The sequence below is a fragment of the Gloeophyllum trabeum genome (assembly GCF_000344685.1).
Source record: "Gloeophyllum trabeum ATCC 11539 unplaced genomic scaffold GLOTRscaffold_00019, whole genome shotgun sequence".
Taxonomy (NCBI): Eukaryota; Fungi; Basidiomycota; class Agaricomycetes; order Gloeophyllales; family Gloeophyllaceae; genus Gloeophyllum; species Gloeophyllum trabeum.
Genome location: NW_006920428.1, coordinates 196,399 through 220,989, shown reverse-complemented (window position 1 = coordinate 220,989; position 24,591 = coordinate 196,399). Strand labels below are relative to the sequence as shown.

At 51.7% G+C, this 24,591-nt stretch overlaps 8 protein-coding genes across 8 annotated transcripts; 1 reads left to right on the top strand and 7 right to left on the bottom strand.

Moving 5' to 3' along the window:
* Positions 1–973: 973 nt before the first annotated feature.
* Positions 974–2,913, bottom strand: GLOTRDRAFT_50287 (GMC oxidoreductase; the record flags this gene model as incomplete). Its single annotated transcript, XM_007872646.1, has 4 exons — positions 974–1,765; positions 1,815–1,893; positions 1,951–2,317; positions 2,469–2,913. 4 exons carry the CDS (start codon positions 2,911–2,913, stop codon positions 974–976), a joined length of 1,683 nt encoding a protein of 560 aa, XP_007870837.1.
* Positions 2,914–3,619: 706 nt separating this feature from the next.
* GLOTRDRAFT_50143 (uncharacterized protein) lies at positions 3,620–4,681 on the bottom strand (the record flags this gene model as incomplete). Its single annotated transcript, XM_007872634.1, has 4 exons — positions 3,620–4,135; positions 4,188–4,336; positions 4,389–4,438; positions 4,491–4,681. The coding sequence occupies 4 exons, from the start codon at positions 4,679–4,681 to the stop codon at positions 3,620–3,622; spliced, it is 906 nt and encodes a 301-aa protein (XP_007870825.1).
* A 1,095-nt stretch (positions 4,682–5,776) lies between these two features.
* GLOTRDRAFT_141427 (uncharacterized protein) lies at positions 5,777–8,359 on the top strand (the record flags this gene model as incomplete). The annotated part of the gene is made up of 8 exons (XM_007872710.1): positions 5,777–6,345; positions 6,403–6,686; positions 6,735–6,975; positions 7,028–7,572; positions 7,643–7,850; positions 7,903–7,982; positions 8,032–8,187; positions 8,248–8,359. The coding sequence occupies exons 1-8, from the start codon at positions 5,809–5,811 to the stop codon at positions 8,357–8,359; spliced, it is 2,163 nt and encodes a 720-aa protein (XP_007870901.1). The 5' UTR covers positions 5,777–5,808.
* A 482-nt stretch (positions 8,360–8,841) lies between these two features.
* GLOTRDRAFT_82165 (terpene synthase) lies at positions 8,842–11,563 on the bottom strand (the record flags this gene model as incomplete). The annotated part of the gene is made up of 11 exons (XM_007872709.1): positions 8,842–8,991; positions 9,047–9,193; positions 9,254–9,476; positions 9,527–9,632; positions 9,688–9,836; positions 9,892–10,526; positions 10,575–10,710; positions 10,764–10,860; positions 10,907–11,028; positions 11,079–11,323; positions 11,375–11,563. The coding sequence occupies 11 exons, from the start codon at positions 11,561–11,563 to the stop codon at positions 8,842–8,844; spliced, it is 2,199 nt and encodes a 732-aa protein (XP_007870900.1).
* A 2,992-nt stretch (positions 11,564–14,555) lies between these two features.
* GLOTRDRAFT_141425 (uncharacterized protein) lies at positions 14,556–16,052 on the bottom strand (the record flags this gene model as incomplete). The annotated part of the gene is made up of 6 exons (XM_007872708.1): positions 14,556–14,628; positions 14,667–14,740; positions 14,793–15,000; positions 15,053–15,606; positions 15,659–15,905; positions 15,952–16,052. The coding sequence occupies 6 exons, from the start codon at positions 16,050–16,052 to the stop codon at positions 14,556–14,558; spliced, it is 1,257 nt and encodes a 418-aa protein (XP_007870899.1).
* A 1,748-nt stretch (positions 16,053–17,800) lies between these two features.
* GLOTRDRAFT_141424 (uncharacterized protein) lies at positions 17,801–20,595 on the bottom strand. Its single transcript, XM_007872707.1, has 8 exons — positions 20,046–20,595; positions 19,690–19,982; positions 19,406–19,643; positions 18,778–19,355; positions 18,497–18,704; positions 18,370–18,443; positions 18,164–18,319; positions 17,801–18,100 (listed from the first exon to the last, which is right to left on the bottom strand). Exons 1-8 carry the CDS (start codon positions 20,580–20,582, stop codon positions 17,989–17,991), a joined length of 2,196 nt encoding a protein of 731 aa, XP_007870898.1. The 5' UTR covers positions 20,583–20,595; the 3' UTR covers positions 17,801–17,988.
* A 240-nt stretch (positions 20,596–20,835) lies between these two features.
* Positions 20,836–22,578, bottom strand: GLOTRDRAFT_141423 (mannosyltransferase; the record flags this gene model as incomplete). Its single annotated transcript, XM_007872706.1, has 6 exons — positions 20,836–21,505; positions 21,554–21,696; positions 21,748–21,913; positions 21,966–22,298; positions 22,352–22,468; positions 22,521–22,578. 6 exons carry the CDS (start codon positions 22,576–22,578, stop codon positions 20,868–20,870), a joined length of 1,455 nt encoding a protein of 484 aa, XP_007870897.1. The 3' UTR covers positions 20,836–20,867.
* A 365-nt stretch (positions 22,579–22,943) lies between these two features.
* GLOTRDRAFT_50303 (uncharacterized protein) lies at positions 22,944–24,188 on the bottom strand (the record flags this gene model as incomplete). The annotated part of the gene is made up of 4 exons (XM_007872649.1): positions 22,944–23,034; positions 23,292–23,301; positions 23,338–23,602; positions 23,658–24,188. 4 exons carry the CDS (start codon positions 24,186–24,188, stop codon positions 22,944–22,946), a joined length of 897 nt encoding a protein of 298 aa, XP_007870840.1.
* Between the last annotated feature and the right edge of the window lie 403 nt (positions 24,189–24,591).

Sequence of the window (24,591 nt, the reverse complement as noted above, 5' to 3'; positions counted from 1 at the left end):
CTATCCTGCCCAGGCCTGAACCTTGCTAAACGTACGACAGATCAAGGTGAAGTGAGTCATCCCATACCGCGTCGCCTATTCCTGGCGCCTCTCCGCCAGTGGTCTGGAATGTTGATGTCGAGGGTAAGTACTCACAAAGTCGTGGCGGCTAGCAAAGTGAGCTTTCAGAAGCTCGTATATACATCGGGTGCTTGTGCGGTCTTCGACCGCTCAGACCTAGTGGGTGTCGATGAGTCGATACCGGACCCTAAGAACCCTATGGATGCCTACAACAAAACCAATGCGATCACAGAGAATATTGTGCTGGACGCAGGTGGCGGGAAAGGATGAAGACTGTAGCGCTACGACCCGCGGGGATCTTTGGGTGAGCCCCTCGATGTCTCATAGAAGAAACAGAGAACTCAAATGAATACGCGGCCTGCTAGGCTATGTAGTCGAAGGGACTATCAGACCATTTGTAGTTTTACAATTCATGCCCGAAGGGAAGGCCATCACAGAAATAGGGAATGACCCGAATCTCTTCGACATCATATACGTTGACAATATTGCGGGATATGGCCACGCTCTTGTCGCGCCAAAGCCGTCTGATCCCAGAAGACGATCCTAGGCCATCCTGGACCCTCGCTCGTGCCGTCTGGAAGGCATTTGGGCATGTGGCCTTGGGGACGACCGCCCATCGCAGGCCAGTCGCCATGATGATCACTGGGATTTTTTAACTTCGTGTTAGGTGTCGCGCAGACCTGTGTTTATCACTAGCTTCCGAGTCCAACACGCTTGCAGAACGAGGTGGTTCAATACACTTGTCTGCAAAGCGAAACGCCTTCTCGATTACGATCCCCTCGTATTCCATCAGTGAGGACTCGCTTATTCCCCATGCAGCACTTCCATATGCTCCATTTTGCCGGCAAGAAGTCAATTCAGTGTACTTACTACGCGTATCCACTTCCAACCTCGTCCACTACCGCAAGCTCCCTCACGCCACACTTCCGACTGCCTTAAGGAGCTCAGCACACTTCTCTGCCACCATCACCACCGGAGCCATGGTATGCGTGGCGATAATCTCCGGAAAGACAGACGCGTCACATACTCGGAGTCCACCCACGCCATGCACTCGCAACTCCGCGTCGACCACGCCTGGTCGGACGGAGTCCTGGTGGGGGCCCATAGCACAAGTTCCGCAGAAATGGTAACAGGTGCGCAAGTTCCAGCGCACATGGTTATCCAGGTCCGCCTCGTTTTCACTTGCGGGAACTTTCAAGTTCTTGAGGGGGTAACCAGCCGCTCGCATATGGTCCGCCAGGCGCAACGCAAGCTTCAAGGCTTTACGCATCGGCTCGTAATCGGCAGGATTAGTGAGGTAGCCAAGTTGAACACGAGGGTGGCTGTATGGGTCATTCGAGGACAGCCTGACTGAGCCCACCGACTGAGGGCGTAGAAGTGACGTTAAGAAAGAAAATATTGCGGTGTTTGGTATCACCTCGTCTGAGCAGTTTGAGGCGACAGGCATCACTTCGATATCAGGCCTGTTGTCGGGAACATTCGGGTTGAGCTGTGGCGCTGTATGCGCCACGGCTTCCGTGTTACTGTTCAAAAATGAAGACTTGGCGAAGACAGTCAGCTGTAGGAAAGACGCTGTAAAGAGCCCGGCGCCGAAGAGTACATATTTGAGAAACTCGATTATAGCACGCAGAGGATTCAGTTCCAGGCCATGAACAGAATCTGCCGGCGGGACCTGATACATTACAGGAACGCCCAGGTGGTCTTGCTGGGGAATGGTGAGCAATGACGTTGTCCACATCCTAGCCATGACTCACCAAGCGGCTGCCAACACCCGGCAGGTCCTTGACTACTGAGATATCGTGTTCTTCCAGGTGAACCTTCGGTCCGATACCGCTACGAGAAGCAAGAAATCACACTCTTGCATGGACCATGTTTGGCGCGCGGACTCACCTCAGCATAAGTATCTGAGGGGACACAAGTGCCCCACAGCACAAAACAACTTCCTTCCGAGCTGACGCATAGAATGTCTCACGTGGGGCAGCTTCCTTCATCGACTCAAAGTATACGCCTTTCGCTACGAGCCCGTCACCAGCGCAGTCTGAGATGTTGACACGGGTAACGGTCGCATGAGTACAGATTTTCAAGGAGGACTTGCGCGCCAACGCCAACGATAGGGGCAGAAATGTCCGATACGTGGATTCGCGATGCATCTGGCGATCCAACACTATATCCATTGTGCTGACACCGACAGGAGGAGCGGTCGGTGAATTGACATCGTCGATGATAGGCAAGCCCAATTTCACAGCCGCATCGCGAGCTCTGATATATGACATCCCAGACGGTTGCCGCATGAGTAGTCGAATTACTTACACTTCGAACACTTTGTACGGCAGCGACGGTTTTTGTGTCAGCCAAGGACCTTCCGCAATACGCATTAGCGAAGATGTGCGGGACAGGGTGCAGAGCACATCTACCAGTATGTCCTCGATATGGCGCCTTTGCATGCATTAGAGAGGTTTCAGACTTGATGAAGTACGGCTCGACATCGTCGTATGCCCAGCCAACATTTCCAAGCTCTTCCCAGCGGTTGTAATCGGCGGGCGAACCGCGAGTATACACCATTCCATTTATACGAGACTTTCCGCCCAAGACTTCTGCTTCCAGTATTGTCAGGGAGCTATTGTTTGCTTCTGCTAACGGTTCTGAGGGCCACCTCACGCTGCCACAGCCTTTTCGAAAGTGATTGCTGGACAGTAATGGAACCCGTGAATCCCATGCGTCATCCACTCCGCCACGCTCAATGAGAAGTACGGTCGAGCTGCCATCCTCTGACAAGCGAGACGCCAGGACGCATCCAGCAGTACCTCCTACGACATGTGAGACAAATGTAGACCACACATCGAAGACTGACATACCTCCTACAATGATATAGTCGTAGCTGGCGAGCGCTATTTCGGGTTTTGCAACGGAAGACGAGACCCCAGCTTCTGCAGCACCGTACTCCGGATATTCCTTGTTGAACGGCCACATAGCATGTACTTTAACAGCTTTGGCCGCTAAAGTGGCGTTGAGCTGAGTAGAAATCCTCTAAAAACAGGATACACCGGCGAAATCATGATGAACGTCGATTAAATCATAATTTAGTGGTTATGGGCGCGGTCTCTTACACCTCCGAAGTGCCCGAGGTGGGTCCGCTGCCTTCCTCGGGATGTTTCAAGGCCTCAGAGCGACGGCGACTCATGGGGATTGGTCATTTCGGCGTGCGTTTCAGCATGACTATGGCTTGCAGATTGTCGCGGTGATTTGTCTCCGGCGCTGAGTCCCGGGAATCTTCATCACCCCTCGTTAGAGCTACGCAGGCACTACCAATATATCAGAACGGCGGACCCACTGACTCAGTGACTGAGCAATAGTCGCAAACACCACCGAGAACGCCGGCGAGACCGCGGTTGACACGTGGAACAATCCAGATCCCGAGCTAAGTGGTCGAAGGAACGATGGAGAAGAGCAGCGTTGACGTGAAGATAAAGTAAACAGCAAACGCATAATCTATATTTATTGCCGCTTCACGATTGTTGCGTATTGCCTTGAGTTGAGGGAGATATCAAGCCAGAAAAATCTACGGCACGTCCATGGAATCACGCAAAACCCTGAGAGCATTGATCGCAAAAGCAGTCGTCAGCCCATCGTTGGCAATGAGAATCCCAGACGACCCATATCTGTAGAACCACCCTGGTCCCCAATGCCCTTCCGCGTGCTGCATTGCTCGCAGCGTGCGTCCATCAACTTCGTTTATTATCCCCACCGACGCGCATGCCAGGATACGCATGGCCAACGCCAAGGGGTCTCCCTTGCAGCCTATGCGTTCCATGAGTCTGTCGCGCAAGAGATCGCTGAAACGGTCTCGGAGGTCTTTGGCGCAAGCAAGGAACCGGCTGAAGAAGTAGAGGAAGGTCTCCGCCGTGGCGTAATATCGAGTGCCGTTGGCGAATGTACGGTCCGATAGGGTATCGTGGACCCATTCCAATGTAGCCTCGATGCGAGGATCTGATCCTCTGCCGAAGTAGTAGAATGCAGTCAGGACGTTTAGGCAGACTACGGGGTCTGTGCGAGGCCGATCATGGTCAAAATACACCTGCAGCGACGATTGATTGATGATATGGTAATCGGCCAAAGCCTGAACGTACTTGAATGATCCCATTCGAATTTCGGTATGTCAACATCTCATCCAGGACTGAATGCGCGATTGCTATGTCATAATCATCCGCGACCGTCATATAAATAGACGTGGTATCGACGTCACAAGGAAAGAATTTTGTTGTGAGCATCCCGTCGCCTGCCGTTGATTAGCCAAGATTGTCCTGGAGCCAATGGTCAACCGTGATTACCTTGGAAAAAATTCGCCAAGCGGGGATAGGACACATAACTTATCAGTTGACTAGAATGCGTACTTGTGAGTATATCGAAATGCAGCTTATGGACTGCCGAACCTGTCATGTGTTTGCTCTAGTATCAAAATTTGTGCAAAGTTCTCTCGTACAATGGCACCCGAGCTGGTATACGAGACGAGCGATCTCGCATTGCGCCTAAGGTAAAGCTCTGCTTTGGCAATAGGATCGTCGAAACGATTGCGTACCCGCTGGATACCAGCGGCGGAGTCTCCATCAAGAACAGAAGCCATGAGTAAGATGTTGCTGTGAGTGGGAGGTTGTGACACGCACGATTGGGGGCCCAGCAATCGCAAAAGCAGGTGTCTCTTTAGTACTTCTACGGCAATCAACGTACCCGTGTACTCTATCTCTGTGGAGAGAACTGGAGAAGAGAGATAGTTCTTAAAGGTCCCGGATGTGCCAGTCCGGTACGCCATGCCCACCGAGGTTCGAATGAGGGTGGTCAAACGAAAGCATCAGACGCACCCACCATCCTGGGAGCGTGTCGCCGGCATGTGGTTATTTCCTATCGTGCACTAGCACAGACGATGGCACCCTGGAACTCGACGTTTTGCAAGCAGATCGGAAAGGTTGATAAGCGGTTCCTTGGACCCACTTGGACCTACACGAAAGATACTGCTCACATGTATATCAGCAACCGGTCGTCCCTGGGCGCATCGAAGAGCATAATATGCAACCACTCACTTCCAATTGGACAGCTGTGAGGGACATTCCTGGCTTGCTGTGAGTGTTTGGTTATCATGAAGTAGCCGCTCACTTTCCAGTGCGCTGAAATTGATTGCTCGGACATCCGATGGGTTTGTGGATGGTTAGTGCTTCCTAAGCGGAGGCACTGAGATAAGCCATTTTCTGTGGAAGCTCCGCGTCGGGTTCACCACCAGGTCCCATCGCAGAAGGATCCCTGTCTCGCCCTTTCTTGCCTTCTGAATGTCCAGCTAAGAAGAGATTCGGAGTGGAGTGTTTCGGCAGAAGTATTTCTGCATCGATTGGTGCGGTTCGGTCTCATGGTAGCTTGTCAAGGGAGGCGAGCGAAATGCAGGTGACAGCATGCGCGGCAGCCCGTGCGATCGTGTCCGTCGTGGACGCGATATCGATGGCGCCAACCCCAGACCATAACCATCGTCGCCGTGGCTCGACTATCTCTTCTTTCTCAGTATTTTTTCACCATGGATTGAACGAAAGGACGAGCGACGGGAGGTAGTTAAGAATTGAGCAGATATACTATAGAAGGTGCTAAGTTGCCCTAAGTAGAAGGCCTTTCCAAACGCGTGACATGACCGTGACCAGACGCGTCGCAGGTGTGGCATTACCTTTGTTCGCTCCTGCATCTTCGTTCTTCTGTTGTCCCTCCGCGGTCATGCCGGCGCTACCAGACGAGATTGTACTTGAGATTTTGAAGCCTGTCTTGGGCGTCGCGGACGATGTCTTCTGCGACGTAGGCCCTTCAGCTTTCGATTTTCGCGCTCAGATTTCTACCTCTGCTTTGCTCCTCGTCTGCAAGCAATGGCTGAGGGTTAGCACTCCTCTTCTGTTCGAAGTCGTTATACTGCGATCCAGTGGGCAGGCAAAAGCTCTCGCGCGTGTGTTGAAAGCGAACAAACATTTCGGCGGGTTCATACGTATGCTCAGGGTAGAGGGAGGCTTCGGAAAGGCCCTGGAGACGATCATATCTGCGGCGCCTAAGATCCAGGACTTGTACTTGACCTTCTCTATATCTTCGAGTGACAATGTTCAAGGTCTATGCAATTCGTTACCTTCTACGAATCCCCGCCGACTCATAGTACATGAAAGCGCAGAGTGCTTGAGCGGTGGCAAGCATGCCCTGGACAATGCGAAGACCAGGGATTTGACTGCTACCGTCTGTGCTTGCATCAGGAAGAATTGGACGAATTTGGTATGAAGATGCTCTATTTCTTTAAGCGATCATTCACGTTGAAACCTCGGCCTACAGCGTGTTTGTCATATACCTGACGAAGGGGGTACTCAAGCAACGATAAATAGGGTGAATGCGTTATCGGCCGCTCTCCGGCACGCGTCGAATCTGGAGACAGTAGTGATCCCCTATGCCCCGATGTCTCACATCACTCATAACATCCTCGAGGGTTTTGCTGCCAACCCTAATCTGAAAACGGTTCGCCTTCTTGCGACCCACGACGAAGTTGCAGGGACCTACTTCTTCACTTTTCTTAATCGCATGCCGCATATAGACAAGCTCATCATGTACCAAGAGCCGCCGTGAGTCTCGGTCTACCGATCTTTAGTTTATATACTTATGCCCTGCAGGCCACAAGATGCCTTGAAGAAGCAAAATGCGAAAGATATATCGCGGGTACTAACCAATTCGTATGTCTGCCTCGCTGCCTCTCCGCGAGTAGTACGGGCACATATCTGGTCCCGTGTTCTTGCCTTGGCAATGGACGCGGACAATGACGGATGTCATATCGAGCGAACACGTCAGATGCGCTCAAAAGCGAAACCCAGCCGCGGACGACTGCATTTCCTGCTTATCTGCAAGGAACTCTATGTTCGTGCATTCCTTATGAGACTACCACGTAATCCACAACTTGTCCTTGCAGGAACTAGCACTTCCTTTACTATATCGCTCACCAGCTGTCGACACGTTCGATGGCCTCCAGTCACTGTCTAACAGACTTTCGGAGCAACCGTCACTAGGATGCGAGATCCGCGTGCTCGTCCTCAATCGCTGTATCACGGACAATTTTTGGCCGCTGCTTGAGGAGGAATCGGATCACGATGTCTCCGACGTCCACCCGTTGGTCAAAAATATTCTGTCCAAAACGCCGAATCTTCAGCAACTTGTCACGAACCGTCGTGCGTTATTTGACAGGGCCCCTTTCCTCATGGACTGGTCGGTGTGGGAAACCCTGACCAACGTTCCCGGGGCATCCTTAAAAACGTTATCTGGCTTCCAGGTCAAGGGTGAGGGCAAGAAAACGTTGTCCATCTTCAACAACTTGACAGCTATTCGATCCCTGGAATGGTTCGACAGGACAGTTTTCCGCCGGGGCAACGCGGTTTCACCGACCTGTCTCTCATTGCTCGAGGAGTTGAGACTAAAAGAGTATGACGACAGCCTTCTCAGCCAATTGACGAGAATCAGGTCAGTGCTGGCTTCGTTAAACATTGTTGCCACCATTCACAAAAGCGCTGTGGTTGTCTTCGCCATGCAGCTTGCCATCGTTACGGATTGCAGCATTCGCAGACTATCAATTTGGGAAAACCCCTCAGTCGCTACGACCCTTCCTTGCCAAGCACGGGTCAAAGTTACAGCGTCTCGAGTTCCTTTCTGGCTGTCTCAATATCGCATCGCTATTTAATTTATGCCCTAACGTGACAGAGTTTTTGGTCGATATGGACGTAGCGTCGTCGGTGTCCTCGGTAAAGCGCCCGATCCATTTTTGCTAGCAATATCTCTGACTACGTCTGCCAGGCCGATATCACGGTCTTGCTGTCACACCTACACGATGGGGAGTCTGCCAAGTTGAGAAAGATAATCATCGAGTGCTCAACGTACGCCGTTCTCGATAGACATGTCTATGTTATTCACCGCATCGCACAGCTCGAGTTTCCGAGTCTACGATGACGTCGCGTCAACAGGAGCGGGTGCATCGCAAGTATTTGGAATCTGGGGTTCATTCTTCGACAGCTTGGACCTCAGCTCCCTGCCTGCGTTGGAAGAAATCCAGATTATGCGCAGTCTTTGGCCCTCCAATCAGTATGTTTGCTACCAGTCATCAGCTCTCCCGTTCGAATTGATCACGCTTACTCTTGCTAGGCGCGCGTACGCGAAGAATCCTTGGATAAAATGGGACGCGGACTTGAGAAAGCAATGGAATGTGGCCCTTTTAGATGCAAAAGGCAAAGGATGGACAGCACGGATCAAGTGAAGAGTAGGGAGAATCGTGAATTAACGAGTTGAGCTCAATGTTCACTATGACACATTATGGGATTAACACGTCCCTGCGGACATCCCGACACCTTCTAAATCCGTTTCACAGCGCAAAATTGTGGAACAAAATTCACAGATACACCCGCATGATCTGAGGTTCTAATGTCAGCAGCGGCGGTCTTTCATTGTGTTAGAGTGGGCCCTCAGCTCATGGGTAACCTGTAACATGGAAAGAAGTACCTCTCTTGAGATAGTACCTGATATCCTCAGGCACGTAGGCAAAGGCCATTCGGCAAAGCATCGAAGCGCCCGGCTCCGAGTCTTACTATCATCTTTTCTGAAGATGGATCCATTCCGCACACACTGACACCATTAAGGCAAATGTTGATTAGAGCAGATATCAATACATTTATCACGAAAACAACACCTCCGACATACATATCTGGTATACAGTTCAGGACGTAGCCGATCTCGCAGAGCTCAGCTGGACTTAGGCGCCCGGAGCTTGGGAATATACTCATGCGCCTTGCCCAACATCCACACCGTAAAGATATGCTTAAAGTTCGGGTACGTGATCATGCAGTTCTTGTTGAACACACCCTCAATCGCTTCCTGAGGCCAGGATCCATCCTAACACCAGATAAACATCAGTCACAGTGTAAAGAATGTTGGCTGTGTAACGCACGGGTCTCTGGCGAGACATCACGAGGTGCACAGCTTTCTCAATGGGCACGGGGTCGGGGTATTGGGCGTACATGAGCGCCATGGCAGCCCACGACGTCTGCACGACCTGAGTATTTTTATGCTCCACCCATTTCTCAAGTTCGCATGACTGAATAGCGAGGATCGTTAGGCATTAATAAGGCATTGCAAGAACAAAAAACACGAGTACCTTGTAACTTTCGCCCCATCCGCCATCCGCTCTCTGTTTCGAGATGAGGAATGTACACGCGCGTTGCACGGCCTCGCTGTTCGCGTACGTCTCTCCCACGAGCGACAGACTCTCCAGAGCGAACAGCGTCGCGTATGTGAAGCAGATGCCCCATGAGCCGTACCATCCACCCTCCGGCCGCTGAGCGGCGTGTAAGTACTTGATAGCGCCTTTGATACAACGCCTAGAATCGCTGTCAGAATGAGATATAAAGGCAGGACGCCGCAAACGTACTTTATGTCGTTCTTGCGGTAGTCGGGATAGTACTTTTGGAAGATGCTCAACGCTGTGATCACAGACGTCGTGCATTCAGGGTACGTGTATTCAGTCATGATATTACCTTAAACACGTAACGTTCAGCTTCACTCAGCCGAGATACGGAACAGAATACTGACCAAAGACTTCCGCAGGGTTGATCAACTCCAGCAGATGCGTAGCCCGAATATCCTCATAACTCGCAAATCCACCGTTCGAGCATTGCATGTCCAACATAAGGTCCACAGCGTCGAAAATCCGCCGATCTGAGACAGGCTTTGGCGCATCTCTGTGGAGCAGAAATTAGTCTGATACAATATCCGCACCGCTGACGAAGGACGTACGTCCAACGATTCTGTAAATACAAAACCGCCTTGAGCGCTTCACCCGTACAATCCGACAACGTATATCCCTGCTCCTTCGTGCTGAAACCCCACGCACCCTTGGTACGCTGCCGATACGCTTCCTTGTAATACTTCGGATTCTCCGTCATCTGGCTCTCGTCGATCCACTTCAGGGCTCTCAACACGCTCTCCCGGTTTTCTTCCAAGTCCGCCAGGCCCGTCTCGACGAGCGCCTGCGCCATGAACGCCGTGTCCCAGAGCTGGCTCCCGTTCGTACCGCAGACGAGCAGCCCCTCGGCCGACATCCACATCACGTCCGCGCGCTTCAGAGCGTGCTGCTTCATCGCCTCGCTGTCCGGCCCGTCGGCGTGGAAGCGGCACACCATCTGCATCATCTTGTTCACGGGCGCAAGGTCTTGGTACGCGGTGTTCTCGTCTTCCATGCAGATGAGCTCGTACGCGCGCTTCAGGGCGAGCTTGTGTAGCGGCGGGAGCGGGCAGGCTTCGAGGGTGTTGGACATCACTGCGTTGAGTGCGTCCAAAAGCAGGCTGTGCGGGGTATACAAGTCCACCTTAGCGATGTTATTGCGCTGGGCGGGCCAATCGATGGTGTCATACGGCTGTACGTAGATTTCCTGGAGTCATGTCAGCCAAGAAACTATACAGAAGGCCAGGACGCTTACCTCTCGTAGTGCTCGCACAATTGGCGTCTCGGGCCCTTGGAATTTTACTCTATACAGGTATCCCATGGGTAGGTATACAGCCCGGGTATGGATCCACCATCTGTGCGGGTGAATCGGGAGCCAGTCAGGCAGCAACCTAGGGTTGGTTGAGCGTCTTGAGGCGTTGGACGTATAATATACAAGACGTACCAAAGCTCTGGAGGGACTGGGTTGTTGCCATCCCATGAATAGACATTCAATACTGTCAGCCAGAATTTGCCCCACGAAGGTGCAGCGACGGCGCCACCTGGCGACCGTAAATACGAGCAAAGGAAATAACACGGAGAACTCACCATGTCGGTGTAGGGTAGCTCTGGCCTTCACCAAAGCAGGGTGCTCTCTATCTACTCCCAGCAAGCGAAGGGTGCAGTAGTTGAGAGCCGTGCCGAAGACCGTAGAATCGCTCTCGACGTGACTGCACATAATATTAGTAGAAACACTTGACTGCCACCATAGCAAACTCACATGCCCCATCCACCGTCTTCTGGATGCGCGCGGTTGAGCAAGTACCGGATCATTTCAAGCCGTTCCTCCTCCTCGAACCAAAGCCCAGTAACGTAGGAAGCTATCACGAGGCCAGGTAGCAGGAACATCGGTCCTCCATATTCGCCTGGCCAGTGACCGTCCGGTGCTTGCAGTCGCTTGAAGAACTCGTACCCGTTAACAGCTGCCGATCGAGCATCCTTGGCTGGAGGGAGAGTGCGTGCATCCTGCAGTATGCTCATCATCCTCTGCGCAACATGGAAGTGTATCCAACATACCACAGGGAGTCCAAGCCAGTACCGGTCGATATCCGTCTGGGGCCACCGCTCAACCTCCTCATCTGTGCGCAGGTACTTCCAGGTATGCCTTCCGCCTTTGCCGTTCACGAGTCTCCATCGTGTATAGTCCGTGAACGGCTTGCTGGGGTCCGTCGGAATCGATCCAGAGGGCGTTGGAAAGGGCGCCATTGCGTCTGGCCACGTATACGAAGAGCGTATTTAAGTCGGACTGGCATTTTCAGGGTATGAGGCCACTGTCAGATTACGTACCGAGCTTTACATAGCCGCGACTGTCTAAGTGTGGGAAAGACGCGGTGGACTTCGCACGTGATAAAATGTTTCACTGAAACTTGACATCTCCGTTTCACTTTGCTTGGGAGCAGTGACTCCAAACGAATTGCCGCAGGTGAAGATAGCTATCATAGGCCAGGAGATCACAGAACACCCGTATGTGTTTGTCGTGCAGTCGGGGGAGAACGGCGTCATCCTGAGACATTGGAGGCAGGCAAGGCATTCTCGCACAATGGCCTCGCCATGACAGATGATGGTGGTGGGAGGAAGAGATAGGGCACCAAGGCAAGAGGCAATGTCCCTCTATATTAATTATCATAGACTGACGGAATGTCAAAATCAAACATAGCCAAATGCGGTATCCCTCCTTCCGCAAAAGGGTAATACGCCCTTGACCATCGAGGCATCGTCCCCCTTGTCAATGGAGGAAATGCTGCAAGTCCCACGATAATCTCGTATGATTATGATACGCAGCTAATTTTTTCCGTTTAACGCTCGCATTCGAATGATGCTAGAATAACGACTGTACGGATGGAGCCTGTCGAAAACGAAGTACGCCTGAAGAGGACATACCAGCTCATGTGTATCTCTGAGGGGAATCGGCTACAGCATGCCTGACAACGTCGATCTCTACCTCTTTGCCGAGACGAGCACTTCTGGGAAAGGTCCTTTATATTCTCTCAGATTTTCCCGCCCCTTCACTTAACCACAGTGTAGGGAAGCTCATGAAAAGCTTAGAAAAGGTGGATATACTTACTAAATGGCTCACCTTTGCCACACTGCTTACCCGATCTTCCGGGAACACGTTCGGTTCGTACCCCAGTCGCCTCCTCGCCCTCTCAACGCTGTGCCACGCGACCATTGCGTATAAGACAGCATATCGAGTCAGGACGGCTTTGAACCTGTCTCTCCGCACAGCTTGAAGACCCAGGCCGTTGCCGCATGCATGGTGATGCTCCTCGGCATCTCAACCGCTTTACTATTGAGAGTTCCTTCCGCACCAGTTGCAGCAAGTCCCAATACCTGAAATGCCGCCCGTCTGCACTCAAGGGAGCTCCGCCATTGACAGCGACACCCCGAACCGCCGGACTATAGGTAGGCATCTGCCACATTGCCCAATACACTGTCGTATCGCGAGCCTTTGACTGTCCCCTAGTTGGACACGAGTCTGGCCATCACGAGCGGCCTTCACGAGCCCGTGAACGACGTCCCGATCGTCAGACTTTGGTAACGGTAAATTCGAGAGGTACGGGCTCCGTATATACCCGTGGCGCATAGACGGAAGGTGACTGAGACCATCGTCTCCCCCCTTGGCTTTCGTCTCATGGTACGCATCAAATCCTTCCTAGGAATTGATACGGTGTGATACACCCCGCTCGGCTGTTTCCCAGCGTAGACTGCCGCGGTGCTGCTCCTCGCATGCACAGGCATGTCCGCAAGGGAAAGCAAACTCTGCCTGCCCTCGCGGTGGACGTCCCAGTATATTTCGTATCACTGGCTGTGTATGTGCGACGCGGTGTGTATAATGCGATCAGGAGAGCATTACAGCGAGATATTAAGTGACCTGCGCACCCTCAAGATAGCGGTCGACACTGCTTATTTGTCAGTAAAATATCTTTCGAAGACTTGCACCCTTGGCCATGTACCATATCAAACACCGTAGATCCACTCACGATATTCCTTTGCAAAAACATATCGCAGAACGCACCGGCCGATGAAGTCTATTAGGGCATGCGAGACGGCAGCCTGGGACACTGTGCGGCGTCGCTCGTACCGACAGCGCCAAATACACCACTGCGTCTCATGTACGACTACTGGTCGTCATAAGTCCGTTAACGCGGAAAGGTGCATATATGTAAAGGTCCTGTAAATTGAGTACGATTGGACGATTGACAAAGACCGAGGACGTACAGACTTCTTCGGGAACGAAACCTTTTTGGAAAGGAATGAACATATTATGTCGGAATGCGGAAATACGACAGTCAGTACATCGCAGACCTGGTTCGGCTTGGAGAAGGATGGACACTGTAGCCCGCGCAGAGACGGGGATATTGGTCAACCTACCAACATTTTCGAGCATATTCCGCATTCTGGACCAAGGCATGGTTCTCATAATAAGCAATTATCTGAATAACGAAAATAACAAGCACAGACAAATGTCCACAGGGACGGCTTGACCTTACGTTTGACCTTGGCGTGGCTATATATATGGAAGATTTCAGACATACTCAGCTTCGGCGACCAAACACTTTGTATCATCCAAGAGCTGGTTCTCATGATAAGCAATTATCTGAATAACGAAAATAACAAGCACAGACAAATGTCCACAGGGACGGCTTGACCTAACGTTTGACCTTGACATGGCTATATATATGGAAGATTTGAGACATACTCAGCTTCGGCGACCAAACACTTTGTATCATCCAAGAGCAGGCTCAGTTAACCGCGACATTCACGACCCTTCCCTCACACGTTCTCAAGTTTGCACGCTGAAACGGACTTAGGATCAGGCAAATGTCGTATAACAAAGTGGGGATGCCCGTAGATTCATAATGTATGATTGTGAGCCTTGAGCCGGCTCACTAGTTTGCGATTTGCCGTACCGTAGGGCTTCACTTGATTCGTGCCGTCCATCCTCTGCCATACTCATCCAAAAGGCCCACATCCCATCGCCTTTTCAACTCTGAGTCCCACTTTATCCACGGATTCTTCGCATATGCACGCCTGGGCATAGCCCCTTGGATTAGTACGGGTATGACTCAGACAGGACTCCGCACTACAGGCGACACCTACTGATTCGTGGGCCAAAGACTGGATGTAATCTGGATACCTTCCAGTGCTGGCAGCGAGCTCAAGTCTAGCTCAGCAAAGAATGGAGCCCATACTTGGATCACTTGCGATGCGCCTGCCCCTGATGACACGATGTTGCAATAAGGAGCGCGTCTGAAGCTACGGTGGACACACTGAACACCGTTGAACATGAGTGTTAGGAGCAACTCACTTTTCGTCCTGGATAATCATTGCTCTCAATTTGCTAGATCCTCCACCGTGTATGAGGGAGATCAACGCGCCCGCCTGGCAGATGTAGTCAGAGGACTATCGCGATACTTCGACTCAGGCGGATTACCGAGAAGTCCGGCCGCAAGCAATTAGTCTTGATTACGAGCCGTATCAGGTTGGGACACCATTTGAACAAGGAACGGATCTTCAGACCCGGGACGACCATCTCGAGATGCTGCAGCTTTGACCCGTGTTTCTCGAGGAAATCCCGTAGCGAGCGAGAGGTATTCTTGTTGCTGACTTGTTGGAATACTGCACTTCGTAACCGTGGCAAGCTAGAGAAGTGATGTCAGCTTCCCGCTATCAAGCGAGAAAGTAGGGACTAACTTGACTTTCGTCAATGCGCTGAGAAGACTGTCATCATACAGGCCCAGAGTCAGCACTTCAAGTGATGACAGGCAGGTAGGCAAGACTCCGTCATCTTCATGGAACACTGTCCTGCTATACCATTCCAGGGAGCGTATAGCTATCATATCGTGGAAGAGCGATAAGCTTTTCTGGCCTTCATCCTTCATCTGGAAGCCGTGCAACGTGTGTAAGGATGACCCTGCTATGTTGCATAGGGTTTTCAATGCTGCCCAATCCATAATAAAAGGTGGGCAGCTGTAGATATAGAATGCCCGCTCGTAGGTGAGAAGTTGCTGAAGATTGGGGGCCTTGGTCAGGATATTCTTGACCAACTGATGCACCTCAGAGAGATAATCATCATCCAACTCTGGCTGACCGAGAATCTCAGACCGGGATGCAATGCCCCTGTAAAGCATGAGCAGCCGAATCTCAGATCCTAATGACAGTTGCGTAGACAGTTTCCTGGACAATGACTGGAGGCCTACCAAACCTGTGATAACTGGGGAGTGGTACAAGAGAGGAAGTGCTAGCTCCTGATATGACAGACGGTAAGCTGTGCAACAGCCTGGAAGGAAATGCACAAACATAGAGCTGCTTGCAGATGAGCAGAAACTGCCATTGTCCTTCATTAGGCATCGAGCCCGGGAAACGTTCGCATGTCCGAATGATAGAGTGTTTGCCATCTTTACCCATAGCGAAGAAGAGAATACGGGTCCAGATGCTTGATCTCACATCTTGAGGAGATGCGGCGAGACAGGCGTACGAGCCCGCCACCCATGACATATCCTCTATATTGTCCTCCCTACAGTCTTTGATAGGGGGCCGTTGCGGTCTGAAGGGCGTAAGCACTTGTGGTGGACTGACTGAGTATGACTCACCGCGGGTCTTGGTACACGATGAGCTCAGCTATATGCGGCATCCGATCAAGGCGTGAAGCGAAGCCACTAGCATCATTGTGGCTCGCAAGAATGTGTGCCATTTTCAAACCGGGATTAGCAGCAAATCCGTCAAGCATAGTACAAGTCTCAAGATACAGAGATTGCATTGAATAGGGGAGCACAATTGTCTCGAGACTCGGTGCTTTCCTTAGAGCAGCTGATAGCGCATTTGCTCTTGCTGTCGGTGTCTCTCGAGGACTTCCCTGGGCATATGGTACATAACAGACGCGCTATAGGCCGCAAGTTTAGCGAGATCCAAGTTACCTGCCTGACGGCGGAGAGGCTTCATCATCTACACACCAAGTTCATCCACTTTTTCACGATACAGTCACAGACTGCTTTGGTCAGTGCTTTTGTTTTTGCATTATCCAGAACTTTCTTTGCCCTTTCTAAAAGCCTGGGTTTTTCTAGATTTTCATGAATCACAAGCCGACAGGGATCGAGGGAGGGTAATGCATGGCAGAGGCCTTGAACATTGTCACTTGAAGATATGGAAAGTGAGAGGTACAGATCTTTGATCTTAGGTGCGGCCAGTATGATTGTTTCCAGTGCCATCCCAAAACCACCCTCGACCCTGAGCTTTCGTATGACCTGGCCAAACTGCTTGTTCGCCTTCAAGACCCGTGCGAGAGCTCTCGCCTGCCCGCTGGATCGCAGTATAACGACCTCAAACAAGAGGGGAGTGGCGACTCTCAGCCATTGCCTACAGACAAGGAGGATCGCCGAAGTAGAAATCTGGGAGCGAAATTCGAAGGCAGCTGGACTTATATCGCAGAACACCTCGTCAGAAACCTCTAGGACAGGCTCCAAGATTTTAGCAACAATCTCGTCGGGGAGATCAGACATAGTTTACAGATGAGTAGTTGGAAAGCCAGTTGTCAGGGAGATGAACGATATTCGAACTTGAAAGAACAGGCGGCGCCGCATTGGCGGCCGTGACGCTGTTGTAATATATATTTGGCATTATTTATTTACTTCCATTTTCGTAGTTATGTCTCACTTTAGCCACTTATTCCACTTCGTACCTTCGTTCTGACTTGTATTTCTCTAGTCTTATATCATAGTGTAGTTATTCTGTGTATATAAACCCTTGTATTTTACGTTGTAATATCAGATATCTCCTCTCGCGTCCCGGGGACGTGGGTGTATTCACAACGCGTCGACAGCACGTGGTCGCGACAACAAGTAACAGCCTGCACCAGGACAAGCGCAAGCTCAGGCTCCTAAACCCCCCGTCCTTAGCGTTCGCGCTCCTCTACTTACTAGGGCAGAAGTGAAATATTATGTAAGAAAATGTATTATATGAGAATTACCGGATACAGAACAAACAAGAGGAGGAGAACACTATAGGAGTCAATAGGATGGCTGGAACAAATCGTCTCCCCAAGATCACTGAGTCCGACTAAGCATGCCAACAATGGCGGTAGCTGAAATGCTTCAACAGCAGTGGGTGTACTATATGCTCACTGAATACTCAGTCCTACAGTATAGCGTTCTCCTCTTGTTTGTTCTGTATCCGGTAATCCTCATATAATACATTTTCTTACATAATATTTCACTTCTGCCCTAGTAAGTAGAGGAGCGCGAACGCTAAGGACGGGCGGTTTAGGAGCCTGGCACAAGCTGAGAATGACAGTCCTCGCAATCCTGTCAGGGGGACGTTGAGCATGAATGGGACGGCACTTGGTGCAGGCGATCCTATCCCTGAGCTCACCTTGCTTTCGGACTATTTGTTATTGTATTACTTTTGAGCTATCTGACAGGGTTAGTCGACGAAAACATACGCAACCCTCTGTCCATCATATTGGCAAGGACGTGCACAGTAGAATGGGCCTACGAATAAGTAGATGCTAAGTAATATATTAATGATTTGCGGATACCCGCAGGGACCTGATACTGTATCATCAGCCGCCCGGGCCTTGAACCTGCTTCTGTCTGACCGCTACGAATAATCCGCCGGTTCACCGTCGCAGAATTTCACTTGAGTCGTGGCGTCCAGCCTTTGCCTGCCTCATCTAACAGGCCCACGTTCCATCGCCTCTTCAATTCGGCATCCCATTTTATCCACGGATTTTTCGCATATGCACGCCTAGGGATAACACGAGTGATCAGTCCGGGCACGAAGGAACTGGTTATTATAGGCTAAGCCTACTGGTTTGTGGGCCAGAGATTGAGGGTAATCTGGATTGCTTCCAAAGCCGGAAGTTCGCTCAGGTCTAAGCCGTCAAAGAATGGAGACCATGTCTTCATCACGTGCGGCGCGCCCGTCCCCGTCGCAACGAGCGTATCATACGGCCAGTTTCCTGCGCTACTCCGGCGAGTGAACACGACGCATCTCGAGTACGCAGACAAACTTACTTCGGGTCCCGGATGATGATCTTCTTCAACTGGCTACACTCCCCCGAATGTATATGAGCAAGGATGTCGTCCACCTGGTGGGTATGATTAAGGCCGCTATCACGAAGAGGCGATTGAAGTAGGTTACCAAAAATATCCCCCGCAAAGAGTCCGTCTCGAGCGTGAATTCTGTCAGGTTAGGGCATAGATTGAACAGGGACGGGAGCTTCAAGAACACGGAAAGGAGCTCGAGACGACGCAGCTTCAATCCATGCTTCGTGAGGAAAGGCAGTAACGATTCTGAGGTCTTCACGAAGGATATCTGATCGATCACTGCAGTTTGAAGCGACGGCAAGCTGCAGGGGCAGGAGAGCGTCAGCCATGTCCCCCCAAGCAACGGCAATGAGAGCAACAACAAAAGGCACTCACCTCATTCTCGATAGCTCGCTGAGAAAGCTGTCGTCGTATTTGTGCAGCGTCAACATCTCAAGCGATGACAGGGACGTAGGCGAGACGTCGTCATCGCGACGGAATGCTGTCCTGCTGGACCATTCCAGGGACCGTATCACCGTTAGACCATTGAAGATCGACAAGCTTTTCCCACCCTGATCTTCGCTGTCGTCTTCGATTCGATCTTCTATCCGGAAGCCATGCATTGTCTTCACAGACGCCCCTGCAACGCTGCAAATCGTATCCCATACTGACCAGTCTATCCTGAAGCGCTCGGAATCAAAGAAGCTGAAATGATATGTGAGAACCTGCTGAAGATGAGGCGTCTTGGAAAAGATCCGCTTGAGGAATACGTTAACATGGTCCCTCAGCTGACCATAATCTTCAACTTCCTCAGAGCCGAATATCGCCAAGTCGCCCGTGATGCCCTGGTTAAGCATGAGAAAGCGAATATTACTTCCTAGCGCAGGTTGCGCGACAAGCTTGTCGGATAGTGACCGAAGGCCCGTGAAATTGGCGACAACACAGAATCGGTATAAAAATGGGAGCGCTAGTTCCTAGAATGGGACTATTAGCCTCGCAACGGCCTCGCGAGAAAGACACGAACGTAGAGTTCCTTGCAGACGAGCAGGAATTGCAACCGTCCTCCGTTAATTTTGATACCTTCGTCCTTGCGGAGTACTCGCTCGATATGACATTCACCATCGTTCACATCCATGACAAACTCAAGAATGCGGGACCAGACTTTGGCCCGTACTGCTTGCGAAGAGGAGGAGAGACATACATATGAATAAGCGATGGATGACTTGTCTTTCACGTCACTCTCCCTCTGATCCTCTTGGGATCTGGATGGTGTAAGCACGCGCTTACGGTCAAAACGACGAGACTCACGGCAGCTCCTCGTACACAATGAGTTTCGCTACACGGGGCATGCGATTAAGCTGTCGAACGAAGCCCTCGCGTCCAGCTTCCTCGTAGCTGGCAAGAAGTCGAACTGCTTTCAAGCCAGGATTGGAAGCGAAACCCTCAAGCGCGTCAGAAGTCAGGTTGTGCGCATATGTCGGCAGACGGGAGAGCACAAGGCTCTCAAGATTCGGCGAGTGCTTCAGAGCCACCGATAGTGAGGACGCCCTCTGCGTCGTTGCCCAGGGAGCATGCTCGACGTAGGGTATCTGACAAACCCGCTAGAGGTCGAGGGCGAGGGCTCAGCGCGAACTATTTCCCGAAAGAGCTGCGTGTCTGCGTACCAAGTTCGTCCAGTTCATCCTTATGCAACGACAGACCGCATCAGTCAGGTCCCTCGTCTTTGCATTGTCCAGGACATGCTTGCCACCCTGCAAGCTTTCCACGCTTTCATGGATGAAGAGTCGACAAGGGTTAATAGACGGTAACGCATTGCAAAGGCCTTGAACATTGTCGCTCGAAGATTGAGAGAACGTCAGGTACAGGTCCCTGACCTTAGGTGCCGCAGATATGATCGTCTGCATGGCCATCCCGAATCCACCCTCCACCCTTAGCATGCGTATGAACTGTCCAAACTGTTTGTTTGCCCTCAGGACGCGCGCCAGAGCTTTCGCTTGCCCACTGGAGCGGAGTATAACCACCTCGAACAATAGTGGAGTGGCCACTCTCAGCCATTGCTTGCAGACGAGGAGGAAAGCAGAGGTAGAGATCTGGGCGCGAAACTCGAAAGCAGATGGGCCTGTATCGCAAAAGACTTCATCTGGGACGCCTAAAACGGGCTTCAATATCTCGTGCACAATTTCGTCAGGCAGCAAAGGCATATTCCGCGCAGACGAGACCGTTTGAGGGAGAGACGGAAACAGAGGGACAACACGCCCATGACTGCGACGCGTCAGGTCACGGTTATGTGACGCGTCGACGAGAGCAACCCGTTGACTGCACCAGCCTTCACTTTGAACTATCTCACTGAAGTCTAGAGTAACGATCTCAGTGCTTCGCCCATCGTATTTACTATTCGCACTCGCGCGGTCGCGAAGGCGCGAAATAACAAACCCTCCTAGGTCTAGGAGATATAGAACCTTCAAACCAATTAAGTATCTCTATGTTCAAGTAGACCTCCCGAGCAATGAGTTCAGGACTAATCCTAGAAGGAAAGCGAGGAGAAATCCCAATAGGGGCGTCAAAGCACCCACGCCAGGTACCGGGCCCAACGCCACAGCTTCCCGTAATGCATCCTCCAAACTCAACGCCATAGCGTCCATCCCGAACATTTCCCTCGCACGACTGCGACCTCGTCCAGCAAGCAATGCGCGCTCGTCTTTCGACAAACTGACAATCTCAACTAACGCGTCCGCCCACAGGTTTTCGTCGGGAGGACGGAGCCATCCAGTGCGCTCTGACGCGGGTGAATCGATGATACTCTCAGTCGGGCCGCCAGAGTCGCACGCCAGGACTGGAAGACCAGAGACCATCCCCTCTATTGGTCCGATACCGAAATGTTCATTAGTAGGTGTGTAGAGCAAGGCAAGGGTGGACGCCGAGGATAAGAGGGCCGATCGTTGGGCAGTAGTGAAGTTCAGGAGGAGAATGATATCGGGGTTCTCGGGTTTCATGTTGAAAGGAGGAATGGTAACTTTGGACGAGGAAGGTTGGATGATGGTATACGACAGCGACTTGGCTTTCGCTCGGTCGATAAGGCCAACCAATGTCATCATATTGTCTTCCAGCCGTGGATCATATCCGCCTGTACTGTGTTAGTTTTCGAATGGAGAGACCGCACTGCAGCACGCACCTGCGATAACCAGTCGTAATGTCTCCATAGGTATCGAAGACTGTTCCGACAAGCGCCTCCGGAAGAGGGCAAACGAGTCGACTGCCAGCGCGGTATTCTTCTTCTTTTCAAATCGATTGAGGGAGAGCAACGTAGGCCGATCCCTGACCAAAGAATATTCAGGCTGAATCCACTGAGCACGGAAAGGGACATACGAGACGACTTGGCGTACGTCAGGATCGTCCCAGTCAGGCGAAGACTCGTATGCCGACAGATTGACACCTGGATATATGACACGCGGATTCACTCGAATGCTTCTAAAGTGTTTTTTGAAAACGCTCGCAGTGAATTTGGAATTGGCGATAATAACGTCAGCTTGACCTGGCCCACGTCTCAGCTCCGCGTTACAAAGCTGAGGGCACATCTGACTCACTGGTAGTAACCTCCTCTAACCAGTCCATAGGCATCCGGTAGAGTCGCTTGAGCAGACTTCCCTGCTGTCCGGACTTGCCTTCGACGTAAGCACCGTCTGCTAGCAGTTTATCCGGGAAATGACAGTAGAACACCACTCGTTTGCCAGCTAAAAGGCGCAATATCGGAACGCATGTCGACAGCTGGTCGACGAAGAATACGTCGTACTTCGAAGCGGATTTTCGGATTATATGGGATGTAAGGTGCAGTTGTCGGGCGTGGGCGAGCAGGATGTGAAGCTTGCCCTTGATGGACCTCGGGAAGGGGGGCCTCGGGCAGTGTACTCGGAGGGTTCCTAACCACAATGGATATGAACAAAAGGGTCATACCTCGCCGAAATGTGCTAACCGTCTTTCGTTTCCTCGAAGCAGTGAGACGGGTCGTAGTGGGAGGTGTAGATATCCACGGAATGTCCCAGCTTCTGCAACCCAAGCGCAGCATCCACCACCAATCGTTCAGCACCGCCTAGACATCTTTGGAAGGTTAACCATGTCAAACAAGTAATTGCATTTCATACCTAGCCCTAGGTCAGGATGCAGAAAGGCAACCGCGAGACGTTTCGTGTCCGAAGCCATTTCAACAGTGGGTTATAAATGTGAATGCTGTCACTTTCAGCGTCCCATCCGAGTGCAATCAAGCTAATACCCAGTGTCGTCTTGGTACGTCGCAGTTCTGAGCAGGGAGCGCAAGGTACGGCTTCCAAATCCAAGCTCGCTGTCAACCGAGGAGAGGGTGTCAAGAGGGACAAGCGTGAGAGGGTGGCAAGGTCCCCCGGATACCGGCTCGCAATTGTGGCTCTCAAGCCCGACTCGACTCGACTCGTTTGCGTATGCTCACGTACTCCTGCACAAGATACAAGATAGGGAGGGATCTTTTATTTCACCGTAATACTCATCAGATACAGGGATAGTACGTGGTAATGTATATTCTACAAGCAAAACTATGAATCAATTGTAAGATTGAAGCCTTTGAACCACGTATATTGGTCTTTCGGCGTCGCATACTCCGGTTCATGGCCGCCAAAAAATGTGCTGTATTACCATACTACAATGAGCGCCACACCATACATCTGGATAGATCACCGAATACACACCTGAAGAACAAGCCCGTGAAGCCCACCGCATCGTGGCTCTGCGTCTCGGAAGCATGTGACCCCGGGTCCGATTGGACGCCAGCATCCTCGAGGACCAGCGGAACATCGTCAGATAAGTATTCCATGAAATCAGGCCACGACTCCCCCGCAGAGACGCTGTCTTCCACCCGCTTGCGTAATCCGCCGAGCAAGGACCCCAGGAGGCCTCCATTACTATCGGTGGATCCGCTGGGTGGTTTACCGCCTTTTGTATTACTGTCGGATCCGGGAAAGCCTCGATAGAATATCTCGGAGCCATTGATCGCCCGCTGCCCGTTGACTTCAAGGACGAAAGCTCCGTCCTGCATCCCAGGCGTATTGAGGGTTACAGTCTGTCGAACGTGCGTCCAGTTGCCCTTGGTGAAGTTGAAGGAACCCCGCCCTATGGACAGACCATACTCAGAGTCACATACGGACTGGGGTGGGGTCTCGCAGACGGATTTTGCTTGCTTGTCCCTCGGCGCATACTGCAGTCCCACATTAGCATCGTCCGCTGCTCGCGATGGTTCCCGGGAAGCCTACCAGATACAGTTCACCAAGGCCGCCTTCACGCCACATGAGCCGGGTACTGAAACAGTCGTCGGCATCGTCGCCTCCAGAACAGCCCGTATGGCCGCCGTAGATACCGGGAAGCTTTCCCGCCTTCACCCAGTCGAAGTCATCTGGGAAGAACACGCTGTACTCCAGCGTCACGCTAGAGGCATTCGAAAGATCCAGCGGCTGCGCGTAGAACTCCGCTCCTCCCTGCGGCGAATTCCCAGGGTTGATGGAGTGCGCGGGGTAAAAGAGCTCGAGCGCGCTGTCGTCGTCGGTTAGGTTCAGGTTGGTAAAGGAGCTGATGGAAAGGACGCCGGTGCTGTTGGTTTGGTTGCTTGAGGGGGAGACGATGTGGAGGTTGTCTTGGCCGCTTGGGAAGTAGGTGATATTGAAAGGTGTTAGGTCGCTTATATTTGCAGGAGGATTCCAGGAATACAGAGCAGCGGATGGTGTTGGAGACGAGCTTAGACTGGCAGTGGTTGAAGAAGGCGCCAACGAGGGAGAGGCATACGACATGGCAGAAGTCGATGGTGTCGTCGAGACAGTATCGGTGCTCGCGGCAGGAACACTTTCTGAGGTTGTAGTTGGAATAAAGGCACTTCCAGAGGTAGTAGGAGACTGGGTAGGCAGCGTTGGCGTAAAAGACTGTCCAGAGCAGGATGCAGAGGCCGCTACCGAACGGGATTCTTGAGGACCAGGCGGTACAGGAGAAAGCATTAACGGGACATCTTCGAGAGCAAAACTAGGCACCGCAGGTGGAGCCGATCCTGTGGTAGTAGGACTTGACAGCATTGGCAAGTCAATTGCCGGCGCGCTGCCAGCAGCGTCGATAGGAATTGAAAGAGCGGCGATAGCGAACGACAGCAGAAACAAAGCAGACCAAGACATGACAGAAGAATCAAGCAAACATCCTAGGACA